Source organism: Mobula birostris, chromosome 2 (assembly GCF_030028105.1).
Source record: "Mobula birostris isolate sMobBir1 chromosome 2, sMobBir1.hap1, whole genome shotgun sequence".
NCBI lineage: Eukaryota > Metazoa > Chordata > Chondrichthyes > Myliobatiformes > Myliobatidae > Mobula > Mobula birostris.
In genome coordinates, this window is record NC_092371.1 from 245,339,425 (window position 1) to 245,361,803 (window position 22,379).

General features: G+C 45.6%; 1 protein-coding gene across 4 annotated transcripts in view; it reads left to right on the top strand.

Annotated features, from left to right (window-relative positions):
• Positions 1-4,416: 4,416 nt before the first annotated feature.
• LOC140194165 (glycoprotein endo-alpha-1,2-mannosidase-like) overlaps positions 4,417-22,379 on the top strand; it is a 47,180-nt gene continuing 29,217 nt past the window's right edge. Inside the window, exons 1-4 of one of the 4 annotated variants that reach the window (XM_072251666.1) lie at positions 5,599-5,613; positions 12,074-12,204; positions 15,864-16,940; positions 21,088-21,197. In XM_072251666.1, coding sequence (XP_072107767.1) covers positions 16,391-16,940; positions 21,088-21,197 — 660 coding nt within the window. In that variant the 5' untranslated portion in view covers positions 5,599-5,613; positions 12,074-12,204; positions 15,864-16,390. Of the gene's footprint in view, positions 4,438-5,555; positions 5,614-6,055; positions 6,456-12,073; positions 12,205-15,863; positions 16,941-21,087; positions 21,198-22,379 lie in introns of those variants that run through there. The other 3 variants (XM_072251668.1, XM_072251665.1, XM_072251667.1) reach the window with 3 other exon arrangements.

Genomic DNA, 22,379 nt, shown 5'->3' on the forward strand with positions numbered 1-22,379 from the left:
GGATAGGCACACAAAAGCTGGTTCAAGGGGTGACTCACTCTAGCGTATCCTTTCACGAATCGCCGGTAATACCCACAGAACCCAAAGAATGAGCGCAGGGTGCTCACAGTCTGGGGTCTCAGCCAGGTGGTCACTGCATCTATCTTAGCCGGATCAGTAGCCACTGCATTTCGCGAGATTATGTGTCCAACACAGCCGACCGACATCTTGCAGAACTGGCATTTATCCAGGGAAAGTTTCAACCCTTCCTCCTTCAGCCGGCTTAACACCTTCAGCAGCTGCTCCTCACGTTCTTCCAAAGTAGATCCAAACACTATCAAGTCATCCTGTCACGTACCCCGTGACGGGGATAAAGAAACCAGCAGAAATAGAAACCACTTTGGAGTCCAGTATTGCTATAAACTACTAATATTTATTAGTAACAACGCAATACAGTAATATAAATGTAGATAAATCAAACAGGTTAGCGGTGATTATGTATAAAGGTAAGTGTGGAATATATATGTATGAAAACCAATCTTCTTTAAGTCTAGGGGTAAAAAGATACAGTCTTACGATAATAAGTAAAGTTCAGTTCAGTTCAGTTCGTGGTATTTAGTTGAGTAGTGATGGAAAGAGAGAGAGAGAGAGAGTTGAGTCTTCAGGTGAGCTGATGCCGTTGATCTTCTCGTCGTCTTCCGAAATCCTTTACAAGTCACCGACTGTGACTTTAACCAGGGGGACCGGTTTTCCTGTGGTGGAGCTATCACCCAGGCGAGGGTGGACACATAGACAACTCCCCACCACTCAACCCCTTCTTTACCGATGGAATAGCAATTTGGATCGATCCGCCTGATCGATCCTCCAAAACCCACTTTCTCTGCAGGCACAACAATGCTCATTTAGTGTCCAGATCATGTGTCCTGAGGTTTGTATCATCTGATCTCCCATTTATCCCACCAGGCTGAGCATCACCTGTCACTCAAAGAGTCCCTCCCTCCTTTGTCTGTGAAGAAATGCACAAGCAGGCAACAAGTCCTTGAAAGTAACATCAATAATGTCCTGTCGGTCACCATAGCAACTTTCGAGCTGCTCAGTGCTGTCTCCAACTCCAAACTCAGTAAAAATCCAAAGTTACTTCCAATGCCTTAAAGTGACAGTCCAACCATTAATCTTCGTCTCCCTCTCTCTCTTTACAAAAGCAACATATCGGTGGTAAATAACTCTGTCTCGCTCTCCTTTCCAAACAAAGCATCAATGATGAACGTCTCTCTCTGTCTCTCTTCAATCAGTTAATAGGGGCACTCCTGGATCCCCTCACAATCCAGATACACCAACACCTCCAGCAAGTTCATATCCCCCACTGTCCTCTCCATGACCCTCTGGAAGGTGGCTGGGGCCCCCGATATGCCTTGGGGCATTCGTTCGAACTGAAAGAATCCCAGGGGACAGATAAACGCCGTCTTCTCTTTATCAGTCTTTCATCGGAATCTGGTAATACCCACTCTGCAAATCCAATACACTAAACCATTGTGCACCACTCAAACAGGCCAACGCGTCTTCAACCCTCGGGACCGTATACTGGTCAGGGACAGTGTGCCGGTTCAGGGTCCTATAGTCCACGCACATGCGTACCTTCCCATTTTTCTTCCTAGCCACCACATAGGGGCTCCGGGACTCCGTGATAATCCCTGCATCCTTCAACTGCCGCACATCTTCCACGTCAGCCAGGGCCAGCCATCGCAACCTTTCTCTAAACGGGCTGTCATTTGTCACCCGGATAGTGGGCTGAGTGCTCTTGGAACAGCCCACATCAAACTCACCCTGAGAAAAGACATCCCTTAGCTTCAGCATCTTCTCCACCAGCCTGCTCTTATACTCCGGCGGTACAGGGGAGTCTTTAAAATTAAAGGCCTCCTCCATCAGCCGCCCCTTATTCTCCAATAGTTTTCCTCCAGTGGGCCTCACGGGGGCACTAGACATCACCATAACCGGTGGGGCATCCCGCGCTTAAAGGTGATCTCCCACTCCGGTATGTTCCTTACCATCACCCCCATCCACTGGGCCTGTACAACTGAGGGCCTCTGCAATTCAGGTCTCACCAGCGCCCCAGCCAGGAACCGGGACTCCCCTTCAAGGCTTCCAGGGCTCTACTAACAGGGTCTTGCCCACTGGTACTCCGGGGAATCTGGGGGTCCCCCACACCAGTGCCACCTCCCCTGGCCGTATCACTTTAGGCCTCGCCTGAGTACACCACACCGTCCCTCGTTTGCACTCAGGATCCAGCCTCCTGTGGCCACCCGCTTCCTCAAACACAGCTCCAACCACTGGGTGTACCGAGAGGGTCTCCAGAAAGTTCTCCCCCACCTTCTCCTTACAGGCTCCCAAGAGCCGTCGCACCAGAGGGGAGTTAGTCCAGAAGGGCAGTGCCACCTGTTTCCACCGGATATGGACAAACCAACACCATCTCAAGGGTTTTAGACACTCCCACATCGCCCTCCGAGAATTCCAATCTCACCGACAGGTACCCATCGCACAGGTAATCACCATCACTTATACCCCAAATCTCCAGGGCATTAAACAGGGTTACTGGCAAACGCACGCAGCCGTTCTGAATGAATATCATATTTGTGAAGTAGGATGCCATGCACAATCCGGATTTGATGGAGACAGCCGTGAGAAGCGCAGAGGAACATCTGGAGTAACTTCTGAAATGCCTGTTTTGCTGCCGTTGCTACTGTGCGATCGAGAATCTCCGGAGATGAAGGCCCCAAATCCTCGGCTTTGTCTATTGCCTGTTGCCGGGCCGGGGTTGAAGCGCTCAGCGGAGATGGTGCTCAGTGCTCGGTGTCGAAGAGGTGGTCGGAGGCTCGGAGTTTTCGGACGGACTCAGAGTCGGACTGTGGTCGGATGCTTCCAGGATGCTGCATCGGCAAGTTGGCGGAGGTTCACCGTCTGCGTGAGATGATGGGACTTTCGAGAGGCTTTGAGACTTTTACTATGCCATGGTCTGTCCTTACCAAATTACAGTATTGTTTTGCACTGTTGCAAGTATATGTTATAATTATGTGGTTTTTGTTAGTTTTTTAGTTGGTTTGTCATGTGTTTTTGTGATATGATTCTGGAAAAACATTTTATATTTCTTAATGCATGCATTACTAAATGACAATAAAAGACGACTGCGTATCCTCATAATCTAAAAATCCTTTAGTTACTTCTTGTAGAGCGACCAGCACAATAAGGTGACCTGCGACAAGGTGTGGAGGATGGCCCTTGCAAAGATTTCCTCTATCCGTAGGGACATGCTGGAGCGGGGTCCCTCTAATCCGTCCGGAATAAGGATTTGGGCTTGCCGGACTCCCATAGCAGATTTCGGGGAACGTGTTCCTCCAGAGACTCCAGTCCGTTCCCTCACTGAGTCTCTCCTAAGTTTCCCAACACCTCTCCCTTCTTAGTCGCCCGGCGGCTTGCCCTCCGCGGGGTGCCTTGTCTCTCACAATCCCTCTTGAAGTGTCCCTCTTCCCCACAGCCGTAGCACACACCCTGCCGCTCACATTCCCGCCGGAGATGCCCCTCTTTCCCACAGTTATAGCACACGCTACCCGCCGCCCCTCTCCTCCCGGGACGCCCCCCACTCCCAGCCCACTGCGTGGCCCGCCCCCTGAAGGGGGCGCTCTCCTTTTCAACCCACTCACGTGAGGGGTCCCTACCCACCTGGGCCCCCTTGGGTCGCTCGGTTCTCAACCCTGCCACCACCTCCCGTACCGATGAGGACCATCCCCAGTGGCCCGAGCCCCTTTTCCGGGCCAACACGCTCTCATCCTCCCGCACCTCTCTAATCAGCTGGATGAACGATGGAGGGGGGCTCCTTTTATAGGACAGACGGAGACCCCAGGCCACCTTGTCCTCCTCCAGGGAACCTCTAAATATCTGACTCATCCTCAACCTCGCCACCTCGTCCCCCTTCACTACCCCTCGGCGCCGCAACCTAGCAAGCATTATCTCCAGCCGGAAAATGTACTCTGAGAGCTTTTCCCCTCTTCCCTGCCACATGTTTTGGAAGTCCGCTAAGAGCGCCCAGGAGTCTCCCGTCCATGCGAACGGTGCCCCCTCACATTCGGCCCCCAGGTCCAGAAGAGTGTGGCGGCCCCGCCGCCCCCGGGACGCTGACCCACGCCGGCAGTCCCAAAGTCATGACGTCGGCGCTCGTCCGCACCAACACCCAGCCGGACTCCATCTCCTTACCGCACCGCCTCGCCACCAGTTCCGTCCGGCCGGTAGCGGTGATTAGACGCAACCCCCGCTCCAGCACATCTCCCGAAGTGCGGAAATCCACCCCACTTAACACGCACGATCAACCAGCACGCCCTCCAGCTCACACCAGCCGACAATCTTATCCCAGTCCATCTCCGCAACCACTTCGGCAGAATCCCAAACCCGGACGCTGCCCCTACAAATGTAACTCTCAGGGCTATCGGCTCGGGTTTATCCAGGGGAAACCCCGTCCGCCCGCCAAACCGTGTCTCACGGTTGCGTCGTCGCTGTGTACAGTACAAACTCACACATCAAATATCAGACAGCCCACAATGTGCGATTTACAGATTACACTTCATAAATCTTACTGGAACCATGTAATTAATAGAGATACAACATAAAAGGGAAAGTAAAAGGCGCCAGACTTATCAGAGTTCAACCACTTCGTCCACAACAGTTGGAGCTCAAATAACGGGGTCCTCTTTCCGCCTTTCGATCTCCTCCGACCCCCTCGACTCGCCACTCGGGACCAGCCACGGTGGTCGACAAGAGCGCTGCCAGCACGTCCTTCCTCTTCGGGTCTCCTCCCGAAAACCCGCCAAACCACACGGTTCCCAGCCATATGAGACAGAATATCTTATCACGCACAAAAAGAATAACATGGACACTCATTGGTTCGTTCTCTCTCTTATCAATAGTATAACCTAAACAAGCAGAGAGAGAGAACTCCTTACATCGTAGTTATTATTACAGAAAAGCCATTTTTATTCTAACATAACAAAGAAGCTATTTTATGAGCCTTCGCAGTAACATAAAAGAAGAAACCCCTTACATACTGTAGGAAAGGGAAGATTATAATTAGGTACAGACACAAAATACTGGGGGAACTCTGCTGGTCAGGCAGCATTTAATGGAAAAGGACCCAGTAGAAGTTTTGGGCAGAAATGTCGGCTGTACTCTTTTCCATAGATTCTGCCTAGCCTGCTGAGTTCCTCCAGCAGTTTGTGTGTATAATGGAATAGAGGAGAGAACGATGGGGAACAGCCTAATGTCCGATGGTCTAAAATGTTTTCTGGTGAACATCTGAGAACCCACAAAAGTGGAACGGAGTCAGACCAGCCTCGTAAAGAGAACCGCAGCTGAACGTCGGTGGTTTCCACCCCCACACCTTCCCCACCGCAGCGAAGTCGGAGCCGCGCAGCATCGGACAGGTGCGGGACCAAGCCCCGCCACAGGGGGCGCGGTGTTAGGCGCCGGCGGCCGATTGATTGACAGCGGGTGGACAGCTCCGCCCCATTCGCGCGCTGCTGCGCCTGTGCATGCCACGTGACCGGATGTTTGCGGCGGCAGGTCCCGTGCTGCCCTTCGCCAACTGAGGAGGTGAGCGAGGGGATAGGGTCGGCAGAAGGGAAGAGTGAACCGGAGGCATTGGGGTAGGGTAGAGTGAGGGGAAAGGGAACCAAAGGCAGGGGCGTGAACCCGAGGTAGGGAGGAGGGGACTAACGTGAGGGCATGGGGAAACGGGGAGTAGGGATAGTGGGAGAGCGAGCAATAAAGGAGGGGGAGTACGGACTGAGGCTGAGCGAAAGAGAGGGGCAGTGTTGGAGAGGAGGGTGAAAATAAAACCCAGGAGCAGTACAAGTAGAAGTGGGGTGTGTGACATCCTCCCCCCCCCCCACCCCCGGAGCGGTGGGTGGGTTGTAACCCTGAGAACAGTGTGGGTGGGTGAGGTGTAACCTTGGGAGCTGGGTGGGTTTTGGTTGTTAACCCCCGAGTGGGGGATGATTCCTGGCACATTGCAGTTGGGGAGAAGGACCCTGGAGCTGTGTGAGTGGGAGGTGGGGGGGGTGGTGAGATCTGAGTACAGAGATGGTGGAGGTTGTTGATCATTTCAGTGCCATTTAGTAGTCAAGGGGCTGGAATGATGTTACCAGAGGGACTGGCTGTTGGAATTTCTAAATGGTTGGGGGGGATAGGTGTAGAAACTAAAATTGACATTGTTACATTCAAGTTTGGAAGACTGGTGGACAAGAAGAACTTCAATTGTTGGTTAAAGTTCAGAATCTTGTTTGGGGTAGTGTCAAGGGAAGTTTGGCGCTGGTAGCTCTTTCTGGGGACTGGCGTGAGAAGCTGTCAGACTATTAATCTCCGGACTGTTCACTGAGACACCTCTTCAGTCATACGGCTGTGGTTTGGGTGGGCAGCAGGCCAAGTGTGCAGAGGTAAATGCTGCTGACCTCAGATACCATATTAGGTTTTTGTTTACATAACTGAATTCCTCTCTCTCTCTCTGTGGGATGTGATGAAACTGAGAATGAATAGAGTACATTTTGGAATCTGTATGCCATATCCACAAAATTTCTGTTCCTGATCTTAGAAGTGGGCACATTTAATGATAACACAGCACCCAATTGCATTTGGTGCATCTGAGAAACCAAACCAACTCATGATAATGTTCAGGCTAGGGCTGATGATGTCTGCCAAGTAGCAAGTTATATTTATGTCACAAATACTAGATGTGACCAGCAACAAGAATCGAACCTTTATCTTTGATATTCAACAGCAGAGTTACCTGCCGCCTGCATCCTGCAGGGGAAGAGGTTTGTGTGGGGAGTGAGGGAAGCTATTTCTTCTCAAGGCCATCACCCCTACTGGGGCATACACCACTGTGTGAAGCTGTCCAGAGTCCTCTGTCCTGAGTCAGTCTTACAAATTGTCCCCAATGAGGTCACCATTTTCTTTCTAGGTAACGATCCTTCCTCATCCAGGGATGAGGTCTTTGGAGCTTATCTTGGCATTTCTTTAATACTGTTTTACGGCATGTGTTTGCTGGCCCCATGCCTATCCCTCCTCCTTTGGCAGCTGAGCTTGGGACCATCCATGGCAGAGATGAACAATGGAAACCATTGATGATAATTACTGTGTCTACAAATGGAGATCTGTGGCTGGGTGTCTTGCAGCAAGAGGCTCAAATCCTCAAACAACAGTCCTGGGAAAGATTGAGAGGCTTGATTTCATCCATGGTCTTCTCCGAGGATGATCACCTTGAGAAGCTTTTGAGTTCCTGAAAGCGATGCTGTCTGGAGCTTAGCTCCTGGTAGGGTCACCCATGGTGGTAAGTTCAAGGGGGAAGATTCCAGACAAAGAGCGATCCAACTGCGACCTCAGTGGTGGAGCTGGTGGAAGTGAAGGCAGAGGAAGACCACCTTGCATTCCATACCACTGGACTCTGGCCCCAATCTGTCAAGTACCATGTGGTGGCTGCCCGGGCATCAGTCTCCCTACATTAAAAAAAAATTCATGCCCAGGCATTCCCCATGAAGGGAATCCACCCTCATTCATGGTAAAGCAGTTTGCTTGAATGGCAGCTCGTTCATGTTGAAGTTTAATTGTCATTCAACGTACATACATGAACCCACGAATACAGCCAAACGAAATGGTGTTATTCCCGGGCAAAGGTGCAAAACACAGTACCAACAGTCACATGCAGTACAAGGCACATATAAGATAGCAAAAACGTGTAAGATATCAGTACAATACATCCACACTAAAAAAAATATAGTCCAAGTCCCTGAGTCCATAAACATTGCAGCAGCCTGCAGTTGAATACAATACAGCTTGTCTTCTGCTGAGCAAACACCGGGGGGGGGGGGGAAGCTCTGATCCCCAGCTTGGTCACCACTCCACACAGCCTCCGGTGCAACACACCGGCTGTGATGCCTCTCTCCTGGGTCACCGTAAAAAGGCAACACTGAAGCCTGAGGCATAGTCCTCGCTACGACCGAGGTCGCATAGCTCCCCTGCCGTCTGCCAATAATCAGTGTATTGGACCTGCAGTACTCCACATTAACATTGTCCAACAGGATCTTGCGATCACAAGAAAAGTCACTATTGCATTGCACACCTCCTTTGTGCACCAAGTTCAGCTTGTTCAATTTCTCCACTAACGAGTAACTGGTTAATGGGGTAGACCTGCGGTACTTTAAGTTCTTAATATCCAACAGAGTCTTGAGATTGTAAAATATATTAAAAAGACTATAACACCTTTGGTTGGCCCCATAGGAGCTGCTGCGATCGAATGCATCACCATCTTACCGGAAGACCCAAAGCTTTCATTCCTTCCACCCAAGTTGGACAGTAGCTACAGCATCTGCCACCAAGAAGATTGAGGATGTATCGCTCATCCTCGTCTTGCATGTTCCCTTTCTGATCACATGCTGAACTAGCTTGGCAATATTTTGTTATTCATTCTTGCCTTGTTAAGTTTATTTTTGTTTTATTCAGACATACAGCACAGTAATATGCCCTTCCAGCCTAACAAGCCCACACTGGCCAGTTACACTTGGTGACCAGTTAACCTACCGACCTGTATGTCTGGGTGTGGGAGGAGACCCACACAGTCACTGGGAAAATGTACAGACACTTTTCGAGCAACCAGCACAAATTGAGCACAGGTTTCTGCTTCAGGAATAGCGCTAAGCTGTTATGGTATTGCAACATTATGGAACTGGAACCTGTTTTTATAGTAGACCTCCACCAGAGCGAATGTTCCAGTAGGTATAGAACTATGAGGCTCTTAAAGAGAACTCTGGGTGGGAAGTAATTGCTTTTTTCCCAGTGGCACCTACGTCCAAACTGAGAGAATGAGCTGTATGAGATGGGCTGAGAGGGAAATGGATCAGCCATGATGTATTATGTTCTTATTTAAAGTCCTTGAAATTGAGTCTATAAGTTGTGGAATCAGTTCAGGGTTGAGGTGAGTGAAGATATCTACTCTGGTTCAGGAGCTAATGATTGTAGGATATTGCTGAACATGGTGGTGTGGAACTTAATGCTTCTCTACCCCCCGTAGCAAGAAGAGAGCCTCGCCTGGATGGTGGGAGTTCTTGATGATGGATGCTGCCTTCTTGTGGCAACACTCCTTAGACCATAGGACCATAAGACAAAGGAGCAGAATTAGGCTATTCAGTCTACCGAGTCTTCTCCATCATTCCATCGTGATTGATCCTGGATCCCACTCAACACCGGATCGTTGCCTGGATTGGGGAGCCTTTTGAGAATAGGTTGAGTGAACTCGGCCTTTTCTCCATGGAGCGACGGAGGATGAGGGGTGACCTGATAGAGGTGTACAAGATAACGAGAGGCATTGATCGTGTGGATAATCAGAGGCTTTTTCCCAGGGCTGAAATGGCTAGCACGAGAGGGCATAATTTTAAGGTTCTTGGAAGTAGGTACAGACGAGATGTCAGGGGTAAGTTTTTCACAAAGAGATTGGTGAGTGCATGGAATGGGCTGCCAGTGGTGGTGGTGGAGGTGGAAAGACTCCTGGACAGGTACATGGAGCTTTGAAAAATAGAGGGCTATGGGTAAACCTAGGTAGTTCTAAGGTAAGGACATGCTCGGCACAGCTTTGTGGGCCGGAGGGGCTGTGTTGTGCTGTAGGTTTTCTATGTTTCTAACCCCATACATTTGCCTTCTTGCCATAACCTTTAATGCCCTGACAGATCAGGAAACTATCAATTTTAAATATATCCATAAATCAAATATATCCATAGTTTTAGCCTCCTCAGCTGTCTGTGGCAGAGCACTCCACAGATTCACTACTCTGGCTAAAAATAATTCTCCTTGCCTCTGTTCTAAAGAGTCACCCCTCAATTTTCAGGCTATGTCCTCTAGTTTGGACACCACCACCATAGAAAACATCCTCTCTACATCCACCTTAGATAGTTCTTTCATCATTTAGTAGGTTTCAATGAGAGTCTTCTAAATTCTAGTTTGTACAGGCCCAAAGCTCCTCATATGTTAACCCCAGCATTCCTGGAATCATCCTCGTGAACCTCCTCTGAATTCTCTCCAATGACACCACATCCTTTCTGGGCCCAAAACTGTTGACAGTACTGCAAGTGCAGCCTGACCAGTGTCTTATAAAGCCTCGGCATTGTCTGCTTGTTTTTGCATTCTATTCCCCTTGAAATGAATACCAACATTGTATTTTTTGCCGCCTTTACCATAGACTCAACCTGTAAGTTAACCTTCTGGCAGTCTTACACAAGGTCTTCGAAGTCCCTTTGCACCTCTATTGTTCCTTTTACCTAAATGTGTTATTGTACATTTCCCAACACTGTATTCTATCTGCCACTTTTTTGCCCACTCTTCCAATTTCAAGTCCTGCTGCAATCTCATTGCTTCCTCAGCACTAACTACCCTTCCACCTATCTTCGAATCATCTGCAAACTTTGCATCAATTCCATTATCTAAATCATTGAGAAACAATGTGAAAAGTAGCAGTCCTAATACCAACCCCCTGAGGAACACCACTAGTCACTGGCAGCCAACCAGAAAAGGCAGCCTTTATTCTCACTCACTGCCTCCTGTCTGTCAATTCATCTGTCCATGCCAGTATTTTTGCTGTAATGCCATGGGATTTTAATCTTGTTAAACAGCCTCATGTATGGCACCTTATCAGACACCACCTTAAAATCCAAGTAAATGACATCCACTGCCTCTCCTTTGTCCACCCTGCTTGTTACTTCCTTGAAGAAATCTTTAACAGATTTGTTGGGCAAGATTTTTCTTTGCAGAAACCATGCTGACTGTGTCTTATTTTATTATTTGTCTCCAATTATCCTGAAACCTTATCCTTAAAAATGGACTCCAGCACTTTCCCAACCACTGAGATTAGGCTAACTAGCCTGTAGTTTTCTTTCTTTTGCCTTCCTCCCTTCTTAAGGAGTGGAGTGACATTTGCAATTTTCCAGTCCTCTGGAACGATGCCAGAATCAAATGGAAGATCATAACCAATGCACCTGCTGTCTCTTCAGCAACCTCTTTCAGAACTCTGGGATGTAGTCAATCTGGTCTAGGTGACTTATCCACCTTTGAGTTTGCGTAGCACTTTTTCCTTTGTAATAGCAATAGCACTCATTCCTGACACTCAAGGATCTCTGACACACTGCTAGTGTCTTCCATAGTGAAGCTGATGCCAAGTACTTGTGCCATTTCTTGTCCCCCATTAGTACATCACCAGCATCATTTTCCAGTGATACGATATCAACTCTCACTTCCCTTTTTCTCTTTATATAACTGAATAAACTTTTAGTATCCTGCTTTATAATATTGGCTAAAAACTTCCCAATCACTCAACTTCCCACTCACTTTTGCTACCTTTCCTTGGCTTTTATGCCGTCCTCAACTTCCCTTATCAGCCATGTTTGCCTGGCCCTGCCATTTGAGAACTACTACTCCTGCGCTTTGTAAACTATTTTCAGAAACTTTAGCCATCTCTCCTCTGCCATCATTCCCATCAGTATCCCTTTCCAATTCACCTGGACAAGCTCCTCTCTCGTGCCTGTAATTCCCTTGACAATAATTGTGATACTGATACATGTGACTTGTGCTTCTCCCTCTCAGATTGCAGTATAAATTCAATCATATAATGTTCCTTTGCATTAAACTCCCTAATAAGATCTGGGTTATTACACAACACCCAATCTAAGATGGCCTTTCTCCGAGTAGGCTGAAGCACAAGCTGCTCTAAAAATCCATCTCGTAGGCATTCAACAAATTCCCTCTCTTGTGATCTGACACCAAACTCATTTTCCCAATTCCGTTGCATATTGAAGTCCTCCATTACAGTTGTGGTGTTAGTCTTAGTACATGCTTTTTCCAGTTCCTTTGCAATCTTAACCCCACATCTTGGCTGCTATTTGGAGGCCTATGTATGATTCCCATAATGCTTTTTTTTGCCCTAGCAGGTTCTTAACTCCATCCATAAAGATTCAACACTCTCTGACCCTGTGTCACCTCTTTCTAAAGATGTAATTCTATCTCCTATCAACAGAGCCACACCACCACCTATGCCTTCCAGCCTGTCCTTTTGATACAAAGTATATCCTTTGATGTTAAACTCCCGACTATGACCTTCTTTCAGCCTCGACTCAGTGATGCCCACAACGTGATATTGCGCCACAGGTTTGTCCACTTTATTCCGAATACTACGTGCATTTAAATACAGCACCTTCACACTTGCATTTTTGGCCCTTATGAATTTTGCCTCTGTGGTATAAGTTAACTCAGCTCTGTCTACATTTGTACCCAATCATTGGCTTGTCCTTCCTTACGTTCATGTTACACCCATCATCTGCTTGTAAACCTGCTAGCTCATCCTCAGCTCTATCCCCCTGTCATATTAGTTTAAGCCACTCCCAACAGCTCGAGTAAACCTGCCTGCAAGAATATTGGTCCCCCTTGGATTCAAGTGCAACCTGCCCCTTTTGTACAGGTCTCACCTGCCCCACAAGAGGTCCCAATGATTCAAAAATCTGAATCCCTGCCCCCTGCTCCAATCCTTCAGCCGCACATTTATCTGTCACCTCGTTCTTTTTCAATCTTTTTATTAAGTTTCAAAATTGATAAACATAACGATAATAGTAATGATACAAAGAGATTGGGATTACATTAATAACGGTTAACATGTCAGCTCATTCTATTCCTTTCCTTACTGTCGTGTGGCACAGGCAGCAGTCCTGAGATTACTACCCTTGAGATCTTGCTTCTCAGCTTCCTTTCTAACTCCTTGTATTTTTTTTTTCAGGTCCTTCTTCCTTTTTCTGCATATGTCGTTGGTACCAATATGTACCAAGACTTATGGCTGCTCACCCTCCTTTTTCAGGATATTGAGAACACGGTCAGAAACACCACGGACTTGGGGGGACACAGAATCACCTGTCTGTTCCCCTAATTATAGAGTCCCCTGTTACTGCTGCCATACTCCTCATTTCCCTACCCTTCTGAGTCACAGGGCCAGACTCTGCCAGAGGCACGGCCACTGTTGCTTCCCCCAAGTAGGTCGCCCCCTCCGTCCCCCAACAGTACTCAAAATGGAGTACTTACTGTTGAGGGGATGGCCACAGGGTGCTCTCCACTCTGACATTTTCCGTTCCCTCTCTTAACAGTCTCCTGCAGCTTTGTATGATTACCTCCCTGTAGCTCCTGTCTATCACCTCCTCACTTTCCTTAAGCTGAAGGTCATCAAGCTGCAGCTCTAGTTCCCTGACACTGTCTCTAAGGAGCTGTATCTCGATGAACATGGTGCGATTTGGCTACAGGGGATTCTGGAAGTCTCCTGGAAATCCCACATCTGACACCCAGAACATAAGACTGGCCCTGCAGACATGCCCACTATTCTCCCAAGAATTAAATGAGAAAAAAAGAAATAAACTCACCTCTGCCTGTTGAGTCAAAGCCTGATTCAGACCACTCCTACTCCACTAGACAGTACCTCTTTTATGGAGACTGGGCTTTTCAAGTTCTGCTCTAGACCTGCACGTGAACGCTTCTACTTCAACTGCGCTGCTGTCCAATCTCTTTGTAGATGTGCTCAATGGTGTGAGGACTTTTTTCTGTGATGTTCAGAGTTGTGTCCACCAGTTTCTGATGCATCTTTGGTGCAGTTGCACTCAGGCCACAGTGGCTCGTTTTCGCTGGAGTTTATGCTGTCATTCACTTATACCAGGCTCCCAGATGAAAAGTTACTTGTACTACCCTGGGAAGGATATGCTGAGCAAAGTTGATCTTGAGTTAAGGGTGAAAGGTGAAATGTTTAAGGGGAACTTTGTCACTCAGCTAATGGTGAGAGTGTGGAACGAGCTGGTAGCGGAAGTGGTGGATGTGAGTTTGATTTCAGCGTTCAAGAAAAATTTGGATAGCTACAGGGATGGTAGGGTATGGAGGGCTATGGTTTGGATGTAGGTTACTGGAACTAGTTCAGCATAGACTAGATGAACTGAAGGGCAGTATTTTTTGCTGTAGTGTTCTATGACTGAATGATCACAACATTTAACCAGAAGTTTGTGGATCTGTTTATTCTATTGCAAAATTATTAAGTAGTACGGTTGCTTCTAGTGAAAGTGTAGTTTTGTTGATCTTTGTAACACCTATTGATCAAAAGTATATTTTTGCTCATTTTAGCGTTTCTTCCAGAAGCAATAATGGATTTCTTTTCTTTTGTATAGTTAATAGGTTAGTGTTTGTGTAAAATTATGCAATGTAAATCTACTACCAGTTGGCCTCCCTGTGTCACTTAAAGTCCTATCTCCTAATCAGAATACAGTGGATTCTCATTAATTGGGAGATATTTTGGCCCAATTAAGTGTCTGCCCCAATTATCCGAGGTTTCATGGAAATAGTTTGTTCATTCGTTCGTAGCATGCTGATGACGTGGGTGATCTTTCCATGACCATGATTGTTCTTGGCAAATCTTTCCACAGAATTTGTTTGTCATTGCCTTCTTCTGGGCAGTGTGTTTACACCTTGCCCAAGGGTGATCTGCAGGCTAGTGGAGGGAAGGAGTGCCTTACTCCTCCTTTGATAGAGAGAAAATAGTTAAAAATATATAGAAATGATAAACTATTGTTTAACTGATATAAAATTATGTACTTAAATGAAATTCAGAAAAACTAGAACACTATCAATATTATTATAGTTGTATAGAAGTGTATATTAGTTCCTAATAGTTATAGAGAGATGAATTTATCCAGAGTACACTACTGTGTTCTTTTGATTGACCGTAAATGAATATCAGTGCAGACACCTAGTGTAGATAATAGACTGCCTTCAAATAATGCTATCAATAGTTGCATCCTACATATCTTCATTTTCATTGCAACATTCAAGTTGATTTTTGATATCTTCAAATTCTTTGTTGTTCCTAACTTGAAGTAGTGAAATCATTTTATTTTCACTCCTGGCTGTTTATGGCATCTCCAAGCCTGAATGCTTAAAAGTGCAGTGAACAATATAATTCTAAATTGTCTTGCTTATTTCTCACCTATCAGTGACAAAAAATCCTGTTTGAACACAAGCACACTCAACTGATGCTACTTAAAATCTGTTCACTCTAAGCACTTAGTGTGTAATGATCACACAAGTGCATGTGACTGATGCTAGTTAGAAACTGTTCAGCAACATTCTCCTTCAATTAAGTGACATAGTGTTCCAAATCCTACAAGACCACAACCTTGCCACTGGGTTTGGAGGCTTGCATGCTTCAAGAACCTGGAGAGCTCCGTTGGCTGGAGTCAGGGCTTTATGTTGTGGTTCTTGGTAGGGTCACCCATGCCAGACAGGTCAAAGGGTAGAGGCATGACTATGAATAGTCCACCGGTTCTCCAGGTTTGGGGTTCAGCTCAGGGCTAACAACTGGAAAAACAAAATTGTTACGGGGAAGCAATACATCTGAGTGCGATGGTGTTCCTGAGTCTCCACAAGGGACTTGCATGATTGACAGTAGTGAAAACTGAGAGGAAGCCCGGAATACCTCCAGAGGTGGAAGACCTTCATTGCCGCCCTAAACGCTGTTTTCTTTAGTTTTTGTTCTTTAAGAATTGTCCCAAATCAGCGGCTGCTCTGATTAACCAATGGCTCAATTAACCGGAGTCCACTGTACTTGTTTTAACTCCTCTTCCCTTTACTGTGGTTAGTTTCCACTTTGCTTCCAATATCAGATCCTTCATAATCCCTTCACATTCACAGTTGCCCATTTCATTCATATTCCCTGTGTATTCTGAAAAGGTGTTCAATTTTTGGGCAAGAGAGGAAATGAACTGAAATCTATTTTTGTTTTATTGCAGGTTGTAAACCCATGAAATACATTTGCAGAAAGGCCATTTTAACTTAGATACGATTTCTCCAGTTTCAACCTCCACAAGCTTAAGCATCCATTCAAACAAATGCAGCATTAAAAATCTCCAGCATAGAACCTTCAAGAAGGTTTGTAAGAGGTAACTGATAATCACTATGTTTTTAAGTGTACTGGAACTAATGATCAGGAAATAATCTATTCAAAAACCAGAACTTCATGTCAAGTGGCTCAGTACAGCAAAACAATTGCTTAGTTTCTTTGCTAACTGGCTTTGGAGAAAAATTATAAATTTTTTAGATTTTCAGAAAAATCCAGATTTTTAATGTAATCATCAGAAAATTCCTCTTCCATTCCCTGATCAATTGCTTGGTTTGAGAACTAATTTTTGTCCACCTACTAAACCACTCCCTTAAAGTGCTTGTGAGACTCCAAGAGAGGTATTTTCTTTTTCCCTATCACTTTTCCTTGAACTCAATATATACTCGTGGATATCGTCAACATTTGGAGCATGTCATCATGGCTAGATTTCGGAGGAAAATGTGGATCACCTTACTGCTCTTCCTTTTGTTTGTTTTTGGTGTTATGATGGGCTTGAAGGCCCTGAGACCTGAGGGCGCTGGATTTATAGATGGTGTAGGACTTGAACTATTGCCACAAATTCGACATCGAGCTGCAGTCAATAACCGGAAAGCAAATACCCCCAGTACTGAAAGGTCAGCGGAAAGTGGCCCTCTTCCTGGTAATTCAAATATGGACGGACGGCAGCGTGCGACACGCAGTCCCATGTCTGATGAAAAACGTGACCAGCTTCCTGCAGTGAATTATGATCTACATGCATTTTATTACTCGTGGTATGGAAATCAACAGATTGATGGTAAATACATACACTGGAATCATCCATTAGTTCCCCACTGGGATCCTAAAATAGCAAGCAGCTATCCCAAAGGAAGGCATAATCCTCCTGACGACATTAGCTCCAATTTCTATCCTGAATTAGGACCTTACAGTTCCAGGGATCCAGCAGTCCTCGATGAGCACATGAGACAATTTCGAGCGGCAGCAATAGGTAATGTAACTCTTATCGTTAAAGTTGAGCAATTTGTTGATGTATATATCTTTAACTTAAAGTAACTATCAGTTCTCTTTCCCCACACTTGCCTTTTTGAATAGCTGGCAGGTAAAATGTTGCTCATATTGTGAGAAAAGACAGCTTGCTAGAAAGATTCATATTTGTTGTGCTTTGAACACTGTTGACCAGCCTGCAGGCAAAACCCTATTAAGTGAAAAGTAATTGAAAAATGGCAGAAGTTGCTCTGACATTATTTTTGTGCATGGCCCAACTATTGAAATTGGTACTTAAGCACAAGAAAACTAGGTAATTACAAAACAAATATTTCTGTACTTTAGAACATTGGAATTGGTTTACTATTGTTAAATGTACCAAGATAAAGTGAAAAGCGTGTCTTGCATACTGTTCATCCAGATCAAATCATTACACAGTGCATTGAGGTAGAACAAAGTAAAACAATAACAGAATGCAGAGTAAAGTGTAAAAGCTACAGGTGCAGGCACAGGTAAACAATAAGGTGCAAGTTCATAATGAGGTAGATTGTGAAGTCAAGAATCCAACTTACTGTACTAGGGAACTACTTAATAGTCTTTTAACCATGGTGTACAAGGGAAAAGCAATAACAGAATGCAGAGCATGTTGTTATGGTTACAGTGAAGGTGCAGTGGTGTTGGGATTGATTTATTATTGTCACATGTACAGTGTCAAATCTTTACCCAGTGCAGAGTACATAGAACATAGAAATTTACAGCACATTGCAGGCCCTTCGGCCCACAACCTACTCTTGAAACTGCCCAGAATTTCCCTAGTACATTGCCCTCTATTTTTCTAAACTCCATGTATCTATCTAAGAGAGTCTTAAAACACCCTATTGTATCCTCTTCCATCACTGCCGCCAGCAGTGCATTCCATGCACCCACCACTCTCTGTGTGAAAAACTTACCCCTGACATCCCTTCGGTAGCTATTTCCAAGCACCTTAAAACTATGCCCCCTCGTGTTAACCATTTCAGCCCTGGGAGAAAGCTTCTGACTACCCACACGATCAATCCTCCTCAACATCTTATACACCTCTATCAGGTCACCTCTCATCCTCTGAGGAGAAAAGGTCAAGTACACCCAACCTATTCTCATAAGGTATGCCCTCCAATCCAAGCAACATCCTTGTAAATCTCCTCTGCACCCTTTCTATAGTTTCCACATTCTTCCTGTAGTGAGGTGACCAGAACTGAGCACAGTGCTCCAAGTGGGGTCTCACCAGGGTCCTATATAGCTGTAAAAGAGTAAAGTGTAAAAGCTACCAAAAGAGTGGCGTGCAGGTAAATGGTAAAGTGAAAGATCATAACGAGGTTGATTGTAAGGCCAAGGGTTCACCTTATCGTACATGAATCTGGTAACAGTGGGATAGAAGCTGTACTCGAGTTTGGTGGTATGTGCTTTCAGGGTTTTGTATTTCTGCCCAATGGGAGATGGGTGAGTGGAGATTTTGATTATGCTGACTGCTTCCTGAGGTAGAAAGAAGTATAGACAGAGTGCATAGAGGGCAAGGCAGGTTCCTGTAAGCTGTGGCCACAACTCGCAGCAGTTTCTTGTGGTCAGAGAGCTGTTATGTATTCAGACAGAATGTTTTCTGTGGACATACTGTAAGAACAAAAGAAATAGGAACAGGAGTCGGCCATCTTGACCCATCAGACCTGCTCTTCCATTCAATAAGATTGTCTGATTTGGCTGTGGCCAGCTCCACCTACCTACCTTTTCACCATAACCCTTAATTCACCTGCTATGCAAGAAATCTACTTAACTGTGTTTTAATTATATTTAATGAGCTGGCCTCCATTGCTTCCCCAGGCACAGAATTCCTCACAGGGAAAAGCAGTTTCTCCTCATCTCTGATCTAAATCTATTCCCCTAAATCTTGAGGCTATGTCCACTAGTTATATTCTTGCTTACCAGTGGAAATAAGGTCCCAGACTCTCTTATCAATCTCTTTCATAATTTTAAATGTTTTTTTTATGAGATCCCCTCTCATTTTTCTGAATTCCAGAGAGTATTGTCACAGGCAACTCAATTTCCCCATCAGAATCAGGTTTATTATCACTGGCATGTGACGTGAAACTTGTCAACTTAGCAGCAGCAGTTCAATGGAATACATAATCTAGAAGAAGAAAAAAAATAAATAAGTAAACCAATTACAGTATTTGAGATGAGAGTTAGAGGACAAAAGTTTAGGGGTAACATGAGGGGGGACTTCTTTACTCAGAGAGTGATAGCTGTGTGGAACGAGCTTCCAGCAGAAGTGGTTGAGGCAGGTTCGATGTTGTCATTTAAAGTTAAACTGGACAGCTATACGGACAGGAAAGGAATGGAGGGTTATCGGCTGAGTGCAGGTCGGTGGGACTAGGTGAGAGTAAGAGTTCGGCACAGACTAGAAGGGCTGAGATGGCCTGTTTCCGTGCTGTAATTGTTATATGGTTATACAGTAGGAAATGGTGAAGGGGGATGGAGGCATTGCTGGAATTTTAAGAAATCGATGTTCAATCCCCCTTTCACTACCTCCCATCATAGGAAACATCGTCTCTACATCCATTCTATCAAGACCTTTCACTATTTGATAGATTTCAATGAGGTCACCCCTCAATCTTCTGAAATCTAGTGAATACAGGACCAGAGCCACCAAATGCTCTTCAAATGACATGCAGTGCGATCCTGGAATCATTTTGAGGGAAAAGATTGGCAACTATCTCTACAACTTGTAGCTGTGCGATATTGTGATAGTGAAGCCACATTCTAGCATAACGGTTAGTACAATACTTTACAGCACTGCTGATGGGAATTCAATTCCTACCACTGTCTGTAAGGAGTTTGTCTGTTCTCCCCATGACTGTGTGGGTTTCCTCTGTATGTTCCAGTTTCTTCCTACATTCTGAAGGCGTATGGATTTGGGTTAGTAACTTGTGGGCATGCTGCATTAGAAACATGGTGACACCTGCAGGCTACCCGCAGCAGATCTTCGGATTCCTTCCTCCCCAGCCCTTTATATTTCATACCCACCTGGCTTCACCTGTCACCTAGCTACCCTCCTTCCCCTCACCCCATCTTTTCATTCTGGCGTCTTCCCCCGTAGTTTCCAGTCCTGCTGAAGAGTGTCGGCCCAAAACGTTGACTGTGTATTAATTTCCATAGATTCTGCCTAACCTGCTGAGTTCCTCCAGCATTTTGTGTGTGTTACTTTTGATTTCCAGTGTCTGCAGACTTCCTTGTGTTTGTGATTTGTCACATCCTCGTACTGTGTTAGTTGTTGACCGTAAAGACATATTCCACTATGTGCTTCCAAGTACATGTGACAGATTTTTCTTAAACTCATCACTCCTACTTGGCATAGGCCGCCAACTGCAGCTCATAAGTGTTCTCTATCCTGGGCCAACAGATGGTTGATTAACCCTGTGGCTTCTGACATGTGACAAATAGATTTAATCTTTAGTCTTTACAGGGAATGAGGGTGGAGGTGCACATCAGAGAAATCAGTCCAAACTGTGTCCATGTAATGCACTACAGAAAAGGGGGGTTTACAAAACTAGCTAAATGTTAGGTTCACTTATCACTCAGAATGCATATACTATGGGTGTTATACATGCTTCCTGACACATCCTTCACATCAAAGTTATATTGTGCAAGTCGTGGGGAAGAGTTTAGAGTTGGAAGTTTCATAACAATGACAAAGGTTTGTTTTAGCTTTATTAAAGATATATTGAGTTCTTGTTTGCTGTGTACATGATATGGAGTCTTTCATGAATACCTTTGCCAATATGTTTTGTGATTCAATTGTATCATTAACAAAAGCTTGCAGTTGATCTCACCCATGGTCTCTCAGTCTCTCCTTTACTCCTTCATTCCTCCTCCTCTCCTCTGAACCCCCCATCTTCCTTCCACCCCACTTTCCCTCAACACTACTCTCTCCTCTACCCCTCCAGCTCTCTAAACTGCAAGTGCTTGATGGGAATATTAGTGTTTCATAAACTGAACTGACCTAATACAGAATTACTTGGTTTACATTAATATTCTTCAGTATATTTAACAGAGCTCCCACCGTGTCTATTAAAACGGTACTGGTAAGGGTATCCATTCTGTTCCCTGCAACCATGTAGGTGTGTTGGCCCTGTCCTGGTATCCACCTGGATTGTCCGATGATAATGGCGAGCCCACCGATGATCTAGTGCCAGCCATACTGGAAGCTGCACATAAATATCAATTAAAGGTATTTTTAAAATGTATTTTTACACCTTAAGCTGAAAATAAAAGGCTTTATTACCCATGTGGGACGCACCTGGTGTAAAAACTCAAAGAAGCAGAACTTGTCTTGCAAAGCAGTTCGACAATGTAGCTGCAGTAGTTTTGAGGACTAATCCATGTGGCTACCTTGGGTAATCTCATTTCAGTCAAGAAGGTGTCAAGCTGTGGTCTCTGCTGAGATCATACTCAAACCTAGATGGTTTTGAAGTTCATCGGGATGGTTTTAGGGACAGAGGGGAGTTAGGGGTTAGGTTAAGGTTTAAGGAACACTGATGTGGGGATATAGAGGGAAGGTAGAGTTGTAAAACATAGAACAGTACAGCACAGTACAGGCCCTTCAGCCCACAATGTTGTGCCGACCCTTAAACCCTGCCTCCCATATAAGCCCCCCACCTTAAATTCCTCCATATACCTGTCTAGTCGTCTCTTAAATTTCACTAGTGTATCTGCCTCTACCACTGACTCAGGCAGTGCATTTCACGCACCAACCACTCTCTGAGTAAAGAACCTTCCTCTAATATCCCCCTTGAACTTCCCACCCCTTACCTTAAAGCCATGTCCTTTTGTATTGAGTAGTAGTGTCCTGGGGAAGAGGCGCTGGCTATCCACTCTATCTATTCCTCTTAATATCTTGTACACCTCTATCATGTCTCCTGTCATCCTCCTTCTCTCCAAAGAGTAAAGCCCGAGTTCCCTTAATCTCTGATCATATTGCATACTCTCTAAACCAGGCAGCATCCTGATAAATCTCCTCTGTACCCTTTCCAATGCTTCCACATCCTTCCTATAGTGAGGCGACCAGAACTGGACACAGTACTCCAAGTGTGGCCTAACCAGAGTTTTATAGAGCTGCATCATTACCCCGCAACTCTTAAACTCTATCCCTCGACTTATGAAAGCTAACACTCCATAAGCTTTCTTAACTACCCTATCTACCTGTGAGGCAACTTTCAGGGATCTGTGGACATGTACCCCCAGATCCCTCTGCTCCTCCACACTACCAAGTATCCTACCATTTACTTTGTACTCTGCCTTGGAGTTTGTCCTTCCAAAGTGTACCACCTCACACTTCTCCGGGTTGAACTCCATCTGCCACTTCTCCACCCACTTCTGCATCCTATCAATATCTCTCTGCAATCTTCGACAA